The following is a 17518-nucleotide window of genomic DNA, read 5'->3' as shown; positions in this document are numbered from 1 at the left end:
CATGGATGCAACCGCTCACGTAGGGGTCGATGAAACTTGCCTTCGCTTACGTACACGTCGGCGGCGGCGGCTTCCTGCTCGCGGTACGGGTCTTCTGGCTCTGGCCCGCTGTACTAGCCTTCGTACTCCTTGGCAGGCTCCTCCTCGATCACTCCGTGATCTATGGTGGAAACGGCACAACCGGCAAACAAACACAAGCAAGCTATAAAATAAGCTCAAATGGAGATGAAAATAGGAGGAATAGATAGTATATGATTTGAGGAGAGTTTAGGAAGAAGAGTTATGTGAAAAGGAGTTGATATGAAGGAGATATTGGGTTTACAGTATTGGTTGGTATTCAAATAGAATGATTTGGATTAGGTGCTCACGGCCTGGTGGGTGTTTTGGGCCTTTATTAGTATTGCGGAGTTAAGGTCGGGGAGCTGCCTGCTATCTCACCTTGGCGCGGAACAGCTCGAGGAAGAGGGTTAACTGTTGGAGCTTCGTCTCGTGAGTGAGCTGGGCTCGTGAGAAGTGGTTTAGCTAGCGGAGTGAAGCGGCTCGGTGTGCTTGGGCTGATGATGGGGTTCGTCACGGCCTTGCTCCTTTTATAGGCGAGGGGAGCAGCGGCGGCGTCGCACAAGGATGGGCGACGGCGTGGGATGCGGCAGCTCGCCGTCAACTCAAACAGTGGCAGCGCTGAAGGCGCGAGCGTCGAGGCGGCAAAGCCGGCGAGGACGCTGCAGCGGCGTGGGCGAGGTGGGGACGTGGAGGTGGGCGGCACGGCGCGGTGCCGACGGCAGTGCGCGGTCCCGTCGTGGGGCCGGGCGTGTCGCGCGTGCGCGAGTGGGAGCGAGTGCGGGTGAGGACGGCAGGGAGGGGCGTCGGCTTCTTTTATGAACGAGGTGAGGCGGTTCGCGCGGTGGAAAAATCTAGGCCGGCACTGTGCGCGACGACCCCGATTTATGGCGAGGTAGGTGCCGCTATATTTGCATGACGGGTTATTTCAAGGTCCATGGTGTGGGTACTCTGTGGCTTACAGGGTGTGATGAAGTTATGGCGAAGAAGGTAGGTGCTGTCATGATTATCTGGGAATTATGGCATGGTGCGGTGACCCGAGAGGCTTCTATGGAAAGGGACGAGATGATTTTTGTCGTAGGTGCAAGCATGCGTATGCTGGAACGAATGTACTAACGCAGGGCAAGAGTATAAAATAGTCTGCCTAGTAGTTACGTAATACCTCATATAACGTTAGTATTATTTTACGTTACTAGTTTAATTGTAACATAAGTTTTATCTTAGCGGTTGTTGGAAATTGAGATGGCCCTAATACCCACTAAGTTTAACCAGGAGTCTAACATTTATGAAGGCACTTACCTTATTGAAGGAACACACACCTTTAAGGGGCTAGTCCAGCATTCACCCTCCTAGCCCTACCACAACTCATCTACCTTGCTCATGGGTGGATGCCATGGCAAGGAGGGAGCTCTATTTATAGGTCAAGGAGAGCCTTGAAAATATCTCACTCTTACTTAGTGGAGAAGGATCTAAAGGGTTGACTTGAAAATATCTCTTTCTTACTTAGTGGAGAAGGAACTAGAGGTTTGCCTTCAAAATATCTCTCTTGCTCAGTGGAGAAGGAACTAGGGGTTGACTTAAAAATATCTCTCTCTTGCTTAGTGGAGAAGGAATTAGGGGTTGACTTGAAAATATCTCTCTTGCTTAGAGGGTTGCCTTACATTCCTTTCAATAGGGATGAAAACTGGGATGTTACAGTGCCGCCACTGAATCCTAAGGGCCTGTTTGGGACAGCTTATGGGCCAGCTTGTGAGCAAGTTTAAGCCGCGGGCTGGCCAAACGCTTTGCTTATGGGCCGCTTCCCCCCAAGCGCTTCCTGACCGCCTTCATGAAACGAGCAGCTGCCCCGCACCAGCTTCCGCAGCTTCTCGCTTCCCCAATCCATTCCACCCACGCCGCCCCCCTGCGCCGGCCTCCCCGCGCAGCTCCCCTGCGCAGCTCCCCGGCGCCGGCCTCCTCGCGTAGCTCCCCCGCGCCGCCCCCCCGCGCAGCTCCCCTGCTACGGGCCCCCCGCGCTGCCCCCCCCGGCGCCGGCCTCCCCGCGCAGCTCCCCCGCGCCGCCCCCCCGCGCCGCTCCCCTGCATCGGCCCCCCCGCGCCGCTCCCCTGCGTCGGGCCCCCCGCCCCGCTTCCCTGCGCAGCTCCTGTGATTACCCGTCTTGGTGGCGGCCGATTTGAGCGACCAGAGCTGCCTGGCCACCGCCGACACCGTGGTGGACACGATCCTGCCCGCAATCCCTGCCACCCGACGCGAATCAATCAGTAGGTGCAGGCGGTAAGGTAGCCAACCAAGCAAACGGAATGATATAGCAAGGCCGAAAGGAGCTTACTTGCGAGGAAGGAGGATGCGGCGAACGCGGACGGGAAGAAGGCGCTATTGAGCAGGAGCGCGCCGGCCAGGAGCGCCGGCAGGCCTGGCTAATCAGTCTCTGTTATTCGACTAAGGAGCACTATGTACATTTCACGTGAATACACTGATGATCTATCAATTATCTAATTTCAAATTATGTTATCTAATTTATAATTAAGTTATCATTATCTTATTTAAGAGTGATTTATGATTAATTGTATGATATATTAATTGTTAATAATTTATGAACAAGTTTCAGCTGTGCCAAACAGGGTCGGTGACCAGCTGCTTCTTTAACCAGCTGCTTCTCTGGCCAGCGAGCCACCAGCTGGCTTCTGAACAAGTTTCAGCTGTGCCAAACAGGGCCTAAATCCAAAACTTTGGTATCCCTGAATCCAAATTGGTGAGCATATTTATGATAACATTCAGCAAGAGGTTTTTACATCCAACAGAAAGAAGATGAAGATGACTTGCAACCCAGACAAATAACAGGTCCCAGTTGCTCAGGGGCTACCAAGCACCCCAAATGTAATAAAATCATAGTAACCCCTGCAACTAGGAAAACACACACACCCTAATCCCAAGATAAGCATGTGTGGTCACATCCTGTCCTCTCTTCTGCGCGGGGCGCAGGTTATGATCTCATCGACCCTGAGGATCATCTCTGCCGCCTGTGTCGTGGACAGAAGGATGGCCTGCTTCGCCTTGAACGACTCTTGAATCCCCAGCTTCTGCATGTCTCCAACACTGCCCGTGATGACATCAATTCCAGTCGACACATGAGGAGGACATTCGTAAGTAGAGATTTTTTTTGCCTGGAACAATGATTACACTCAGCATTCTGATAAATGTGTTTTTGCATATATTTTTTCCTTTCTACAAGAATGAAGAATGGTTTGTATTTCATGTCGATACGAAAAGACTACCCATCATTGAAGCTCTGTTTTGCAAGACGTCAGCATTGTCGTTTGAAGATAGATCCCGACTAGGAAAGTCTATCATGGGCTGTCTACTCAAAGCCATGAAGGATTGCGGCTTCACGGTGAAACAATATGGTGATTGTAGGTTCACAGTTACTGTAACTGAACTCGAATTCAAAGATAGTGCCTCAGCGCTCATGAGTTTTATTGAGAGCTTCACTTCTAAGTTGGACGACAATGCCAAGAAACTGAAAAAGGGTGACAAGGTTAGTGTATTCCCCTTTTTACCTTGATATGATGTACAAAAAATTCCACACGACTGGCTAGAAACTTACAAGATTGTTTATTTTTTTTTCAATTTGCAGAACTGGCTGGAACCTTACAAGAAGTCGACAGTGGCATACCTTGTTTGTCACACTGAAAATAAGGTGGTGTTGCCTGACGATATTGTGAAGTACAAGCAAAAAAAGTGAGGTGGTTGAGTCGTTAATGGGTCCAGTGGCTGTGTTTTAAGACTTGTATCACACTACTTGTATGGCTGTGTTTTAAGACATGTATCAGTCTACTTGTATGGCTTTATTCTCTGAAGCTGTTCCACTGTTGCCGTTAGTAATAGGTGTTGCTTTTGTCTCTGCTCAGTGGGTGATTCATTTCATTCAGAGGTGCTGCAACTTTAATTAGTCTGTAGTGTTGGGTTCCTAGCCCAGTGTTGAGTTCTAAATGATCTTGTTGTGTTCCTACCAAGTGTTGAGCTGCTCGACGACGCGCGCAGCCGCAGCCGCACCGGCGAGGAGCGTTTAGAACTCTGTTGATCTACATAGTGTTAACACCAGCTCAACAGAGTTCTCATGTTGATTTTTGAAGGACCCACGTGTTGGGTTCCTGCTCAGTGTTGAGTTCTGAACGATATTGTTATAGTGTTGCGTTCTGAATGATAGTGTTATGTTCCATGGGCCCTTGTTGATTTCGGGAGGACCCACGGGCCGAACGGCGTGTCACTTTCATGCGTATATAGTGTTGGGTTCCTGCCCAGTGTTGAGAACTCAACACTGGGCACTAGTGGTTGGGAACCCAGCATTGGTCTACCTGAGGTGTGTTTTTAGGTCACTAGTGGTTTATCATATTGTATGAACAACAGTAAAATCTTGGTCCCAGCAGGCCTTTCCAACTTCACACCAACATCTTGCTAAAAATAATAATCGACAAGCAAAGTGTCTTGGCTACTACGCCATGTTAGCAGAGAAAATATAAACCAGTTCTGATTACATCTAGCTATACAAAAGTCCATCCTAAGTTCATTAGCCTCTCAGCATAAATCGGCTGGATCCTTCCTCCCCCCAATTCATCTGTCCCATCACAAACCACCCAATCAACGCCAAAACCAGAAAACACAGTGCCATATTCCTAGGTTTCACTTTAGTTGACCCTTTCAGCTTTTGCAGCTCATTCTCCATCAGTTTCAATGCAGCAGCTGTCGATTTCTTGTTTTCCTCAATTTCAATCATGGCTGCCTTCGTCGACTTTTTCACGTTATCCAGCTCTTCCATCACTAACTCCAGGTTGGACAGCTTTTTCTTCATATCTCTGATGGAATTGGTTACAGATTCAATGGCTTTGCCATGATCATTAAGTGCGATCATTAACAACTCAAGGCGTCGGTCACCACTGACAAACCCATCCTCGATTAACAAAACAGCATAGCTCGCTTGCCAGTGGAAAAAATCACATTGAGACCCATCCTATAAAGAAGAAAGCCTTGGGCCCTCAAAATTACCCAAACCATATAACTTATCAATTGAGCAAAAATTGAGAAATAACCGTTCTCTTGGCTCTGCACCGGTAGAACTTCCTCGATGTGGTTTCTGGTTGTTTGGAGACCTGCTCAATCATCACCCCATTGCAGAGCTTGCAAGGGATTAGAGGAAGCTCAGCACTCGCAGTATTGGAGCCAGAGAGTAAGGATGACGATGACGATGACGGCATCTCCTCAAATAGCCTGAAAGACCATAGCAATGATAAATTACCAGTTTGCTCAATCCTTAGAACACTGAAAACATAAGTTAACGGTGTTTTATTAGTTCAAAGTAAAGCACTGATTTAACATGTACAGTATGTTCAGATAAGTTCAGAGCTGATCTCATGAACATTGCTATGACTACCCAGGTTGCAGATATTGAAGCTGCTGAAAAGCAGAAAATGAGAGAGAAGGTGCAGAAGATTATAGCGCATGGGATCAACTATTTTGTCAACAGGCAGTTAATCTATAACTTCCCTGAAGAACTCTTTGCTGATGCTGGCATCCTCGCAATTGAGCATGCTGATTTTGAGGGCATTGAACGGCTAGCTCTTGTCACTGGCTGCTGCAGCAGTAAAGCCTGCCCAGGCTTGCACGCCACTCAGCAGCATGCTGCACATGCCACCCTACACCCTACAACCCTGCTGCTCGCCACCCTAACCCTACAGGCTATGCTGCACTTGAAATCGGATATCATCTTTGAATACCGGAGGAAATTGAAAGAAGAAAAGAAAGAATCAACCACTCCCACTCGGTTTAGACCCAGAGTGAAATTCCATGTCAAATGGACCATGATCTGCTCTTTGCTCAGCTCGGGGAAAAGAAGAAAGAATGGCACTGAAGGGGACATTCGAGAGAGATGGACAATAGATACAGATGCAAGTCAGGGAAAGAGCAGAGAGAATGGCGGTGAAGTTATGGCAGTTACCTCAGGCGGCACGGCCGATGATATCATGTCGCGGGGCTACGAGGAGCTCGACGGAGGAGGCCGCCGAGATCCGCGGTGAACAGAGCTAGGGTTTCAAACCCTAGCTCACGGGCCCGCCAGCAGGTGATGCGAGGGGGTCGGAGCTCCCACGGCACAGCCGACGAGGTTGCGTCAGTGGGGCAGCGAGGTCCCGTCGCGGCAGTGGACGCGGAGGAAGAAAGAGGTCAGAAGAAGATGGGCAGCCAGGCAGTGGGGCGGTGTTGTTTTTGCCGGTCGAGAAGATGGGCGTTCTAGCCTAATAGGCCACCCATACAGAAGAAATGAGCCCAACAGGCCCATCTCTCTCGCGCGCTCCTCATACTGGGAGTGGGCCGGGTCCAAACTAGTTGGACCGACCCACGAGAGGAGTGCTCGATATATGATTCAGCTGCCCAACAAGGGTCATTTCTCCGGTCTCTTGGAATACCAGATCCTGTATCTTGGAATAGCACTTCCTGTATCATGGAATAGCACTTCCTGTATCTTGGAAAAGCACTTCCTGTATCTTGGAAAAGCACATCCTGTATCTTGAAATAGCACATCCTGTATCTAGGAATAGCACATCCTTAACACTAAAGTATGCAGTAGCACGTCCGGGCTTATGAAATATCACATCTGTATCTTGCAATAGCATGCGGTGTGGGCACGATTTCCCTACCATTTGATTTGTACAGCAAGCACGCCTAGTATCTTGAAATAGCACATCCAGTATCTTGAAATAGCACATCACTGGCCTTAACCGGATTCAATGGCTTAACCAGCCGCTAGGCTTAAGTTCAGCCCAGCCAAGATCGGAGGAAGCGGGCTTGTCGGTCATAGATTGCAGAACGGAGGAAGCGGGCTTAGAGCAAGTAAATAACAAGTTATTACAGACACCTGTGCACGAAAGCCAACAGCATGGCCAACACTAGATATTACAGACATTAACACAGAGACAGACCAACATAGGATCAGGTACTGCTATCAGGTCCTTCACCTCCAATTCATGGCTTGCATCAGATCTTCCAAACGGACCAAAAACATCTTGTTCCTTCTTTTTGTGGTCTTCAAACTCCTCCTTGTTTCGCAAGTCCTGCTGCAAATTTGAGACATGTGTATCAAATTCCGGATCAAACCATCGAAAGAATTTGCATCTCCTTGTGTCAGACTATAGGACGAGCAGGAAGTCACCTAGAGACAACAAGCTCCCTTGATAGCAGGAAGAGCAGGAACTCAAAATGACCGGAAATCTGCAGGGAGCAAACTTGGATGAATGCCCTCCACTTCAAGTACCCTCACCATTCCAGTTTTCCACATATCAATGAGGTGTTGTCTCCTTCTTAGATAGCCATCCAAACACCAAAATACAGACACAGTATTTGGGCACGCCAGTGCAGCTGCAAATATTTGTCGCGCAGCCACTGAGGACTCACGTTCCACCATATACTCAAGTGCAGATTCTTTGTCTTTGGGTGTCGTGTCTTCCCTGGATTTCCTCTTCTTTGACCCCGCATCAGAACTTGTGGCTTCACTAGGACTGAATAATTGAGTCCACAATTGGTCATGGCCAGTGATTTCACCGCCCGAGGATGTATACTGGGATGCAAGACAACTTCTCATCAGCAATCTATATTCAGTTCAAGTTAACAAACAAAACGGCAAAGAATGAGCAGGAGTGGGGCAAATACCATCTTTTTAGATCCAGAGGGTTGTACTACGTGTTCATTGATGGGCAGGTTCTTATCTCCTCCCCCCACTCGAATTTCCATATTTTCTGGGTCTGTGTGGTCCATGAGGAATTCTAGCATGTAGCGATCTCCAAAGACATCTAAACTAAACTTTAGAAGCTCCCCAAAGCCCAACTCTTTGATCTTATTCTTTTTGTCCTGTGAGAGGGCCGCTATTGCATCTACTACACACTTTGGTGATGATATCATATTTATATCACATCTCTGCTTTAGAAAAAAAGGTTAATGTAACATGTTAACAGAAAGAATCACATCTCTACTTTAGAAAAAAACAAGGTTAATGTAACATGTTAAATGAAACAATAGAAAGTGGTTATCACCTTCTGGGAACGCTTTTTTCCTTGCTCTTCATGTGCTTCTTGAGAATGATCAAGATCTGAAGTGCTGATCGTAGCAGGAGGAGCCATCTACAGTTGAATTTGATTCGCACATAATCCAATTACATGTTAACACAGTGTGGAACCCATAAATCTAGAAATCCAAAGGGGACGGGGAGGAGAACCACATCTCCCAAAATAATAGAAACCAAACATGTATATCAGTATCACGGGAAGAAAACATGCTAACCACATTCTGCTAAGGACGAATCAGGGAGAAAACCCTAATAGGAGGAAAAATTAGGGTTATGCGCTCATACATGCGTGCGTGGATGGCTGCGGCTGCCGCGTGACGGCTGCGTAGGACTCGCGTCACCGGCCGACGAGCTCGCTCCCGCGCCGTGGACTGGTACTGAAGGTACCGCGCCACCGTGTGGTAATTCGCGAGACAGAATGTGCTCTAGATTTCGTTTTGGGAGAGTTCGAATGGGTTGGGAACGTGCCTCTCAGTGTGCAGACCAGAATAACTGAGTATTGAGCCGAGAATAACTGAGTCGGTGCATTAGAATAATTGAGTTATTGGAATGGAATAACTGAGTGATGGGCGACAGAGTAACTGAGTGTGCAGACCAGAATAACTGAGTCGGCACATTAGAATAACTGAGTTATTAGGACCAGAATAACTGAGATCTTGGAATAGCACTTCCTGTATCTTGGAGTAGCACTTCCTGTATCTTGGAAAAGCACTTCCTGTATCTTGGAAAAGCACATCCTGTATCTTGGAATAGCACATCCTGTATCTTGGAATATCATGTATCTTGGAATATCACATCCTGTATCTAGGAATAGCACATTCTGTATCTTGCAATAGCACATCCTTAACACTAAAGTATGCAGTAGCACGTCCGGGCTTATGAAATATCACATCTGTATCTAGCAATAGCACGCGGTGTGGGCACGATTTCCCTACCATTTGATTTGTACAGCAAGCACGCCCAGTATCTTGAAATAGCACATCCAGTATCTTGGAATAGCACATCACTGGCCTTAACTGGATTCAATGGCTTAACCAGCTGCTAGGCTTAGGTTCGGCCCAGCCAAGATCGGAGGAAGCGGGCTTGTCAGTCATAGATTGCAGAACGGAGGAAGCGGGCTTAGCGCGGCCTAGCGTCTTAGGTTCGGCCCAGCCAAGATCGGAGGAAGCGGGCTTGTCGGTCATAGATTGCAGAACGGAGGAAGCGGGCTTAGCGCGGCCTAGCAGCTTAGGTTCGGCCCAGCCAAGATCGGAGGAAGCGGGCTTGTCGGTCATAGATTGCAGAACGGAGGAAGTGGGCTTAGCGCGGCCTAGCCAAGGCCCATCAAGCCTTTGTGGGCTTATAATGTCGTTTTTTTATTTCTAATTCATCTAATCGGTACCAAATTCTCTATCGCGCCTGACCGCCCGACCGGCCGGCGGTGAACGGCGACGAGGATGTCTTCGACACCATGGTCTGCTTAACCTCTCTTTTCTGTCTTTTTTCCATCCATCCAGCTTTGCCATTTTTTTTCAAACAAACTCTAGATTCTTTCATCAGAGTCAAAGTTTTAAATAGCCGGCTATAGCTGTTAGGAAGTGCAGCCGCTATGGTATTTAGCCCGCTAAAGCTGGCTATAGCCTGCTAAATGCTGTAACGGCAGCCCTGATGCTAAACGCCTGTCAGGAAGTTCAGTACTCTATTTATGATATTCAGTATTTGTAATATTAGCGGTTGAGTTTAGGAAATCAGAAATTATTTGGCTCATGACAAACTTTTGGATTTGCCATATTCATGTTTTTCTATAGGTTTGGTTAAACTTAAGATTGTTTGGCTCAGATTTACAAATTGATTTTTTTATTTATTTTATGGTGGTGGGTGTTTAAAATAAACAACATAGATCAAATTACGAGCTATATTGTTTCCATACATACATAGTTTACCTCTATTGTGATGTTGTAGTTGTTGATCCTCTTTTGTATAAGCCTTCTTTTTTATTTTTGACAAGCTAATATTTTGTATATCCTGATTAAACATAAGATAGTGCATATGCCATTTGATAAGAGTACTGTCTCCGGTTAAGGAATCGTCTCCGGTTAAGGCATCGTCTCCGGTTAAGTGCACTGTCTCTGGTTAAGTGCATTGAAACCGGTTAAGGTATTGTCTTCGGTTAAGGACACTGAAGCCGGTTAAGGTAATGTCTCTGGTTAACGACATCGTCTCCGGTTAAGGACAATGCCTTAACCGGAGACATCGTCTCCGGTTAAGGGTATATTTGTAAAGACAATGCCTTAACCGGAGACAATGACCTTAACCGGAGACAATGCCTTAACCGGCGACAATGCCTTAACCAGCGATAGTGCCTTAACCAACGACAATGACCTTAACCGGCATCGATGTCCTTAACCGGAGACAATTTCCACCAGCTACATGTATCCCTGGCTAGTTGTATTACAATTTCCACCAAAACACAGGTTCACCCCAGCAACATGCTAGTTCATCAAGTGAGGTGGTATTATGTTTGTTCTAGATTTTACCAGCACAGATTTTACCATCCTGGACCCAAGCTTTTACCATCGTAGATTTTACCAGCCTGGAACAACAGATTTTACCAGCCAAGAGCCAAGATTTTACCAGCATAGATTTTACCAGGCTAGAGCCAAGATTTTACCAGCCTGGACCACAGATTTTAGAACGTCCGTTGTACGCGCACTTATAGTTAAAATATGTTCAAAGAGTTTTAGAACGTCCTGCGCACAACCAGGCGACTTGGATCTCGCATCCGCGAGATGAGAGACACTGTGTTAATATCAAGATCGATAACAAGATCACTAGTTTGTCGCTGGCACAATAACAAAGTATCACTGGGTCATTAGTTTCATGCCACAGAACATGATCATGAAAGAATGAAAATATAGTACTGGATCTGATAACAAGATCACTAGTTTCACACTGGCACAATAACAAAGTATCACTGGATCATCAGTTTCATGCCACAGAACATGGCCACGAAGAGCACAATCACTGACGCACATGGAGAACAAATATTCCTATTCCTAGGTTGGCCTGCCTTTGAACTATTTTTCAGTTTTTCTAGCTCACCCTGCATCAGTTTAAGGGCATCGACCATCATTTTCATTCCTTCCTTAGTGACCAGTTGATCACTAAGGCACTAACCATGCAGGCAGAGAGACAACAGCCAGCAGCAGCCAAGAGTCAGGCAACCGCAGTTGCAGAAATTAGAACATTCAATTATTGGCGAGAATAAAATTCTAGTAGGAAAATCTGATAATATTAACTGGACAAGGGTAATTTTATGCCTAGGGAGTAGGGACACATGCTAGCAAAGCAACAGCCACCGTGCCAGAATGAAGTAATAGCAATGAGGTACGTCTAGAAGTAATGATGCTGTCACTGCTTATGTTGCAGTGGCAATAGCTATTGCACCCGAATTGTGTCCATCTGCTAATAGATTATGTTCCATGTGTGCCAATTTCACAGGAAAAATGAACAAAGCTTGGATACGATAAGGTTGACTTACCAGCAGCCGGGAGCTCAGGAGTTTGGGCTCGTCCCCACAAATAGCTGATCGGTTCTGCTCAGTATTCCATCAAAAGAGCAGTAAGTATAAATAACTGACATGACTGTACAAGATCTAAAAGAGTTTATTAGAAAACAAAACAATGGCTTACCTCTAAGACACACTTGGGTTCATGCATCACCCTCCAGGTTCCGTGCAAGAATCTGATCTTTCTTTCAATGGTTGGAATATGTGAGTATGAATGCAGAGTTTTAGGGTCTCGAAGGCATTGACCAGCTATGATATTAAGTTCCTTCATCAACTTTATTGATAAGTTCACCCATTGCTTTGTCATAGTCTTGTATATCAGAGGCGCTGCCATTTTGTGATGACTCAAGCATGTCTGAGCTCTTCAGCCGAAGCTGGCGTGAGAAGGGCTCATCAAGGCTACACTTTTTACTTGAAACACTACTGTCCCCACTGTATCGATCACTGTGTTCAATATTGAACCTGTACCTACCAAGTGATTTTGCCTTGGATTCATAAAATTTTCTATAGATCGTGTTGAGCTTTGTTTCATGTCTCCTAATGAAGTTGAATTTATTAGCATAAATATCACCAGTTCTCTGCAATGGAAAGACTATATTAGCGGTTCGATTATATAAATAGAGAAATATAGTGTTCAGATGAGGTACATACAAGGCCCGATGCATCTGGATCCCTTTGTTCTTGTAGCTGCAATGGAAAGCCTCACTTAGTGGTTCAGTTCTATAAACGAAGAAAAACAAAGACAGTGACATGTTCAGGTGAAGTACATACCTTTGCCATTTCATTATTCTGCAGAAACTCATGGAACTTATTCCATAAAGTTCTTACTCGTCTAAACTGTTCAATCAGATCCTCTTTACTGAGTGTAATATCAAAAGATTGCCTGGACATGGAGCGTTCAAGTACATTAAAAAAAACCCCTTCATTCGCTGGCGATTTACCATCCTCAACCATCTTGGAACACTCATTCACAAAATAGTCCATCATGGGTCTAGGCCATTTAAGCGGTGCCATGATCTCTAAATGATCCACATAAAAAAGGGAAACAACAATGTATCATTAGGTATACCAATGTTAATCTTACAGAAACAACAATATGACAATGTACCGTTAGGTAATACCAATGTTAAGCTTATGGAAACAACAATATGACCTGCTGACGAGTTTTATGAATGTGACCTAACTCCTAAGGAATGAAAACTCATTTTGGAGCGAACTAACTGTATGGATAAAAAACTGTCGGTGAGCTCAGGGTGGAGGCTCAAAGAATGGCTTAGGTTTCTAGTTTGCTACAGATTCTAGCCACAAAATATTGCAACTATCTACGCATTGACTGGCTAGATATGTGCAGAAATGAAATTAGCTGCAAAATAGTTGCTAAAGATTGTAGTTACCTGGCAATCGACCCGGTAAAGACCGCGAAGATCTGAGCCGGGCACTGGTCCAGCAAGGATATGATCCAGCAAAGATAAGTCGGTTGGACAGGGAAGAAGATCTGCTGATGATGCGTCGGCTGGACCGGCAAGAAGATTTGCCGGTGATGCGTCGGCTGGACCGGCAAGAAGATTGGCTATCGCCGTGCTGGTGTGAGGACGAACCAGCTGAAGCGCAGATGTCCTCCATTTCTTGGGAGAGGCCGGGAGAGAGCCTTCAGTTTGGGGATGGGGGGTGGGGGGGAGCCTTCAATTCGGGGTGGCTGTGGTCAGCTACTCTTCCTTCAACGAGCCTCGCCGGTGGCTGTGGTCAGTGACTCAAGAGGAACGGCCTCGGGGTTGGCGACTGGTAGCCTCGTAGGGGTGATGGGTGGGAAGCAGATGAAACCGGTAAATGCTACGCGGAAGATGGAGAAACCGGCGAACCGGGCGGTTCTGTTGGAACAGGACTCAAGAGGAAGACTGACTGCGGCCATCCGAGCCTCACCATCTCCGCTGCCGCAGCGCCTCCTCCCCTGTCTACCTGAGACTGTCCCTTGGCCCGCGGGTCTGACATAAGGCTGAGTCCATTGGTGGGTGGAGATATCTCCCCGCCACGTCAGCTCTCACCCCCACTCTCACCCCAATCTCACCCCACTGAAAGGACCTCAAGATGCCTAGAGGTGGGGGGGGGGGGTGAATAGACTAATTTGCAACTTAAAACACTTTGAACACGGTTAGTAACACAGATGTCCGGATACTCCGGATATTGAGTCCGGAGTTTCCGGAGATAATGTCCGGACTATCCGGGTATGAAACAAACTACACAAAAATAAAGATAATGATGCTGTAAATTAGATCCAGTATATTTAGAGGGACTAATGGTACCTTTAGAGTATTTCTCACCAGTTGTCTTACTCCTAAGACTTGTGTAATAGTGGATCGACCTCAAACCCTAAAAATTTAGTCTCACAAGCAAACAACCACAAAGACAAGCTAGAATTGCACGAGTGAGACAGAATTTGTTTCCCGAAGTTCACTCCCAAAGGAGCTACGTCTCCGTTGAGGAAGAATTCAAGAGACGGTGCTCAAGAACCCCTATGCTCCTCTCCCAAGGGTGAGACCAACGCTCAAACCCAAGGTCACTTACTATGAATTTCTCGGAGAGGAATGATGATTACAAACTTGCTGTGATGCTCACAACTCAATCACGCAATCACAAGCGACGCCTAGCCGTCTAGGAGCTTGAAGCTCCAAGAGTAACAAACTAGAATCCACGGGTTAGACTTGGATGATGTGCTCAAGAGATGGAATCAAGGCTTAGTTGCGCAAATCTTAGCTCTTGCAACAATCTCACTTCAATCTCCTAAGAAAATTACTAAAGAATGGAGCAAATGGGAAGTGAGAGGGCTCTCTTTTGCTTATAGGCAGTTCTGGTCGAAATGAGCAAGAGAGGAAATGAGGGGGTATGGGGGGTATTTATACCCCCTCACCCAGAAACTAGCCGTTGGGAGAGGGGTACCCGGAAACTCCGGGTATATGTCCGGATACTCCGGACATAGGTGTCCGGAGACTCCGGACCAGTGAGTTTTGCGGACCGGTAACAGTAACCCGGAGACTCCGGGTATACGTCTGGATACTTCGGACACTCTGTCCGGACATTCCGGACTGGAACCTGGACACTCCGGGTTAGACAGTGAATTTCAGAGGAAGTCCCTTTTTAAGTGGTAGGATTGTTTCTCATGGTTTTTGTAGGTTCTCTTGAGCATAACTACCACGTCCACGCTTGTGGATCAAAATTCCTCTTGATAGTACGGCGTTCCTATACTTAATTTCAAAAATAAAATCTAGTCTTTTAGTACACTTGAGAACACCGCTTTTCATATCCTTTTTGAGGGTTCATGCTTCGTTATATGCTTTGCTCAGTCACCCTTAGCACCTGCACACATGCTTAATAACACGATTAAATATACATGTGCTTTGTCATTTATCACCAAAACCCACTTAGGGGCCTAGATGTCTTTCAATCTCCCCCTTTTTGATGATTGATGTCAACCCACATGTATCTCATTTGATAACCATAAAGATGTAATCTTAAGCATGTCAAGAGCTCCCCCTTAATGTATGCCATGAATTTGAATTTCAAATTGACTTCTCTAAAGTCAAGGTTGGCACATTAGAAAAAGATATGAATGCTCTTTATACACTCTACAGTGGGGTGAGCAGGTGTGTGCTGAGATAGTGTGTAATGCAAATGTCATGTTATTCAATCAAGAAAAAAACTTGTGTTGACAACAGAACCCGGAGACTCCCGTCCGGAGACTCCGGACCACGTGTCCGGAGTATTCGGAAGAATTTTTGGAGTATCCGGACCATCAGCACAGAACACAGAAAAATAACATTGCATCACAATCTAAATAAGAGTCACACTATCACTTTAGCCTTAAAAACAAACTTTAAACTGATAATCAACACAGAGTAGCACACATTACAAGTTTTCTCACACCACATAGTCCTTACATGAAGATTGTTCAAGCGAAACGATAAGACAACATTAAGTTTGATACAAAGCCCAAATGAGTACATAAATGATCATTTTCACTCCCCCTTTGTCATCAAGTGCCAAAAAGGAAATGAAAAAGAGCAAGGAGGGCTTCTACTTATCATCATCCTGGGCGTCCTCATCAGAGGTATCCTCATCCTCATCCGAGTCGGGGATCTCGCGGTAGTTGGGGGGTGCTTCTTCCTTGGTCTCTTCCTCTTCATCAAAAATCTCTTGGCCGCGAGGAGGAGAGCGACGAGAGCGAGTAGGGGCACGGGTGCGGTGACATGGGCGAGGAAGTGGAGCATGAGCAGCAGCAATGGCGGCCTCATCCACAGCATCCCATTCGGCAAATGGGTCATCAAACTCGGGCAACTCATGGTAGGGATCCGCCGGAAGCTCCAAGTGACTCTTGATCTCAATAATGTCACGGCGGTTTTCATTGATTTCTTGAGTTGTAGTTTTGCACATGCAGAAAATACTCTTCAGTGCCCTCTTGACGAATGAGTCATGGTGACCACGGCGAGAAGATGATGGACCCGAATAAGATGGAGCTGGGTCAAACCTCGGGTTTCTTGTAGCACCGGCATGAAGAGGAGGGGCGTGCGGTGCATCACCGGACCGAGGACGAAGATGAAGTGCTGCACGCTTGCAGTCCTTAGGAAAAGTGACCTTGGTAACCCTCTCGATCATATACATGATATAAGGAGCAGATGGTAGAAATTTCTGGGGATCATTCATCGTCCTCCTTAACTCATTCCAAATAAAGTATATAATGGAGAAGGGTCTCCCACCGGGCATGACACGGGCAAGAAGGTTGCAAGCAAAGTATCTAAGTGCAGTAGCATCACCATCCTTAGCATCAATGGTGGCACGAAAGAATTGATTCATTGTGTAGTAGAAGGGTTGGAGGGTGCTTGCATTGCCGGCTTCCGCTAGAATCGGATTGTAGAAGAGAGCCGGTAGCTGATTTGGCTTCAACTGATTTTCCACATGAATTGGATCTCTCTTCTCATCCTCTGAGCCAAGTCCAAGAAGCCTAGAGAATGTCATGTAATCTATCCCATACTTCACTCCCTCGGTGGTCCAAAAGAAGGCAATTTGCCTTGCATCATAAAATAGAGAGGAGTGAAATTGAGCAAGTATCTCCTCATTCCAATCGTACCGAAACCCCATGATGTCATAGAGACCGAATTCCTTGCACTTTGCAATATCTTGATTGAAGAATGGGTCATTGATCTTCTCAAAATATGCCCAGTCAACATACTTGCAAGAGACAATAGGGGCCTTGCCCATGCGCATGACAACAGAGGAGTAGAAATCTTGATGCAACTGACACCAAAATCTCCTTTCCAAGTTTTCCGCCTTCTCATACTTGTACACGTCCTTCTTGCGTGCATTGGTGAGTGCCACTGTTTGCTTGAAGTAGTTTCTTCCCATGGAAATAGTAAACTCAGGCAGAATTTGAGGACGGGCAAGCTTCGGGCACCTAGGATATTGACGTTGATCTTCTTGATATTCGATTTGAAGATGTGGAGGTGTGCGAGGGCAGATTTCTCAAGCAATTCCCCGTCTTGATGGATTTGCCCGAGAAGGAGGAGGCACAGCCATGCTTGGCATCATGTATGGGGCTTTACGGAGCTTGTGAGCTGCTCCCTGCGGGCTCTTTGCCAGGACGATGATGTGGACGCAGTTCCCTTGGAGGAGGACTCGGAGGTGAAACTTCCTCCTCTTGAATTTGTGGATCATGTCGGCGTTTTTGCCGTCTCTGCCCAGTAGAGGCATGTGCACGGTCTCGTCCCATAGCCTAGACATAGGATTGAGTGATTAGGAGCAATCAAGAAGTAATA

General features: G+C 46.5%; 2 protein-coding genes across 4 annotated transcripts; one reads left to right on the top strand and one right to left on the bottom strand.

Moving 5' to 3' along the window:
- The first annotated feature begins 2096 nt into the window (after nucleotides 1–2096).
- On the top strand, nucleotides 2097–4003 carry LOC112902780. Of its 3 annotated transcripts, none has more exons than XM_025971961.1 (4): nucleotides 2097–2809; nucleotides 3040–3200; nucleotides 3290–3592; nucleotides 3692–3833. In XM_025971961.1, the coding sequence occupies exons 2-4, from the start codon at nucleotides 3186–3188 to the stop codon at nucleotides 3797–3799; spliced, it is 426 nt and encodes a 141-aa protein (XP_025827746.1). In that variant the 5' UTR covers nucleotides 2097–2809; nucleotides 3040–3185; the 3' UTR covers nucleotides 3800–3833. The 3 variants fall into 3 exon arrangements, with proteins under 3 accessions (XP_025827746.1, XP_025827738.1, XP_025827754.1); XM_025971953.1 differs by having other exon boundaries at nucleotides 2097–2934; XM_025971969.1 differs by having other exon boundaries at nucleotides 2099–3200; nucleotides 3692–4003.
- Nucleotides 4004–4624: 621 nt separating this feature from the next.
- On the bottom strand, nucleotides 4625–5481 carry LOC112895713. Its single transcript, XM_025963711.1, has 2 exons — nucleotides 5145–5481; nucleotides 4625–5065 (listed from the first exon to the last, which is right to left on the bottom strand). The coding sequence occupies exons 1-2, from the start codon at nucleotides 5307–5309 to the stop codon at nucleotides 4625–4627; spliced, it is 606 nt and encodes a 201-aa protein (XP_025819496.1). The 5' UTR covers nucleotides 5310–5481.
- Between the last annotated feature and the right edge of the window lie 12037 nt (nucleotides 5482–17518).

This window comes from Panicum hallii, chromosome 1, assembly GCF_002211085.1.
Source record: "Panicum hallii strain FIL2 chromosome 1, PHallii_v3.1, whole genome shotgun sequence".
Taxonomy (NCBI): Eukaryota; Viridiplantae; Streptophyta; class Magnoliopsida; order Poales; family Poaceae; genus Panicum; species Panicum hallii.
Note: the sequence above shows the minus strand (reverse complement) of the source record. Positions and strands in the feature narration are given on the sequence as shown.

What these genes read in the sequence shown, in the direction of transcription:
- LOC112902780 (XM_025971969.1), top strand. An exon ending in AACTGAAAAAGGGTGACAAG is followed by an intron (nt 3,593 to 3,691) that starts GTTAGTGTATTC and finishes TTCAATTTGCAG; the next exon opens with AACTGGCTGGAACCTTACAA.
- LOC112895713 (XM_025963711.1), bottom strand. Translation starts at nt 5,309, where the DNA reads ATGCCGTCATCGTCATCGTCATCCTTACTCTCTGGCTCCAATACTGCG. An exon ending in GGTGCAGAGCCAAGAGAACG is followed by an intron (nt 5,066 to 5,144) that starts GTTATTTCTCAA and finishes TCTTCTTTATAG; the next exon opens with GATGGGTCTCAATGTGATTT.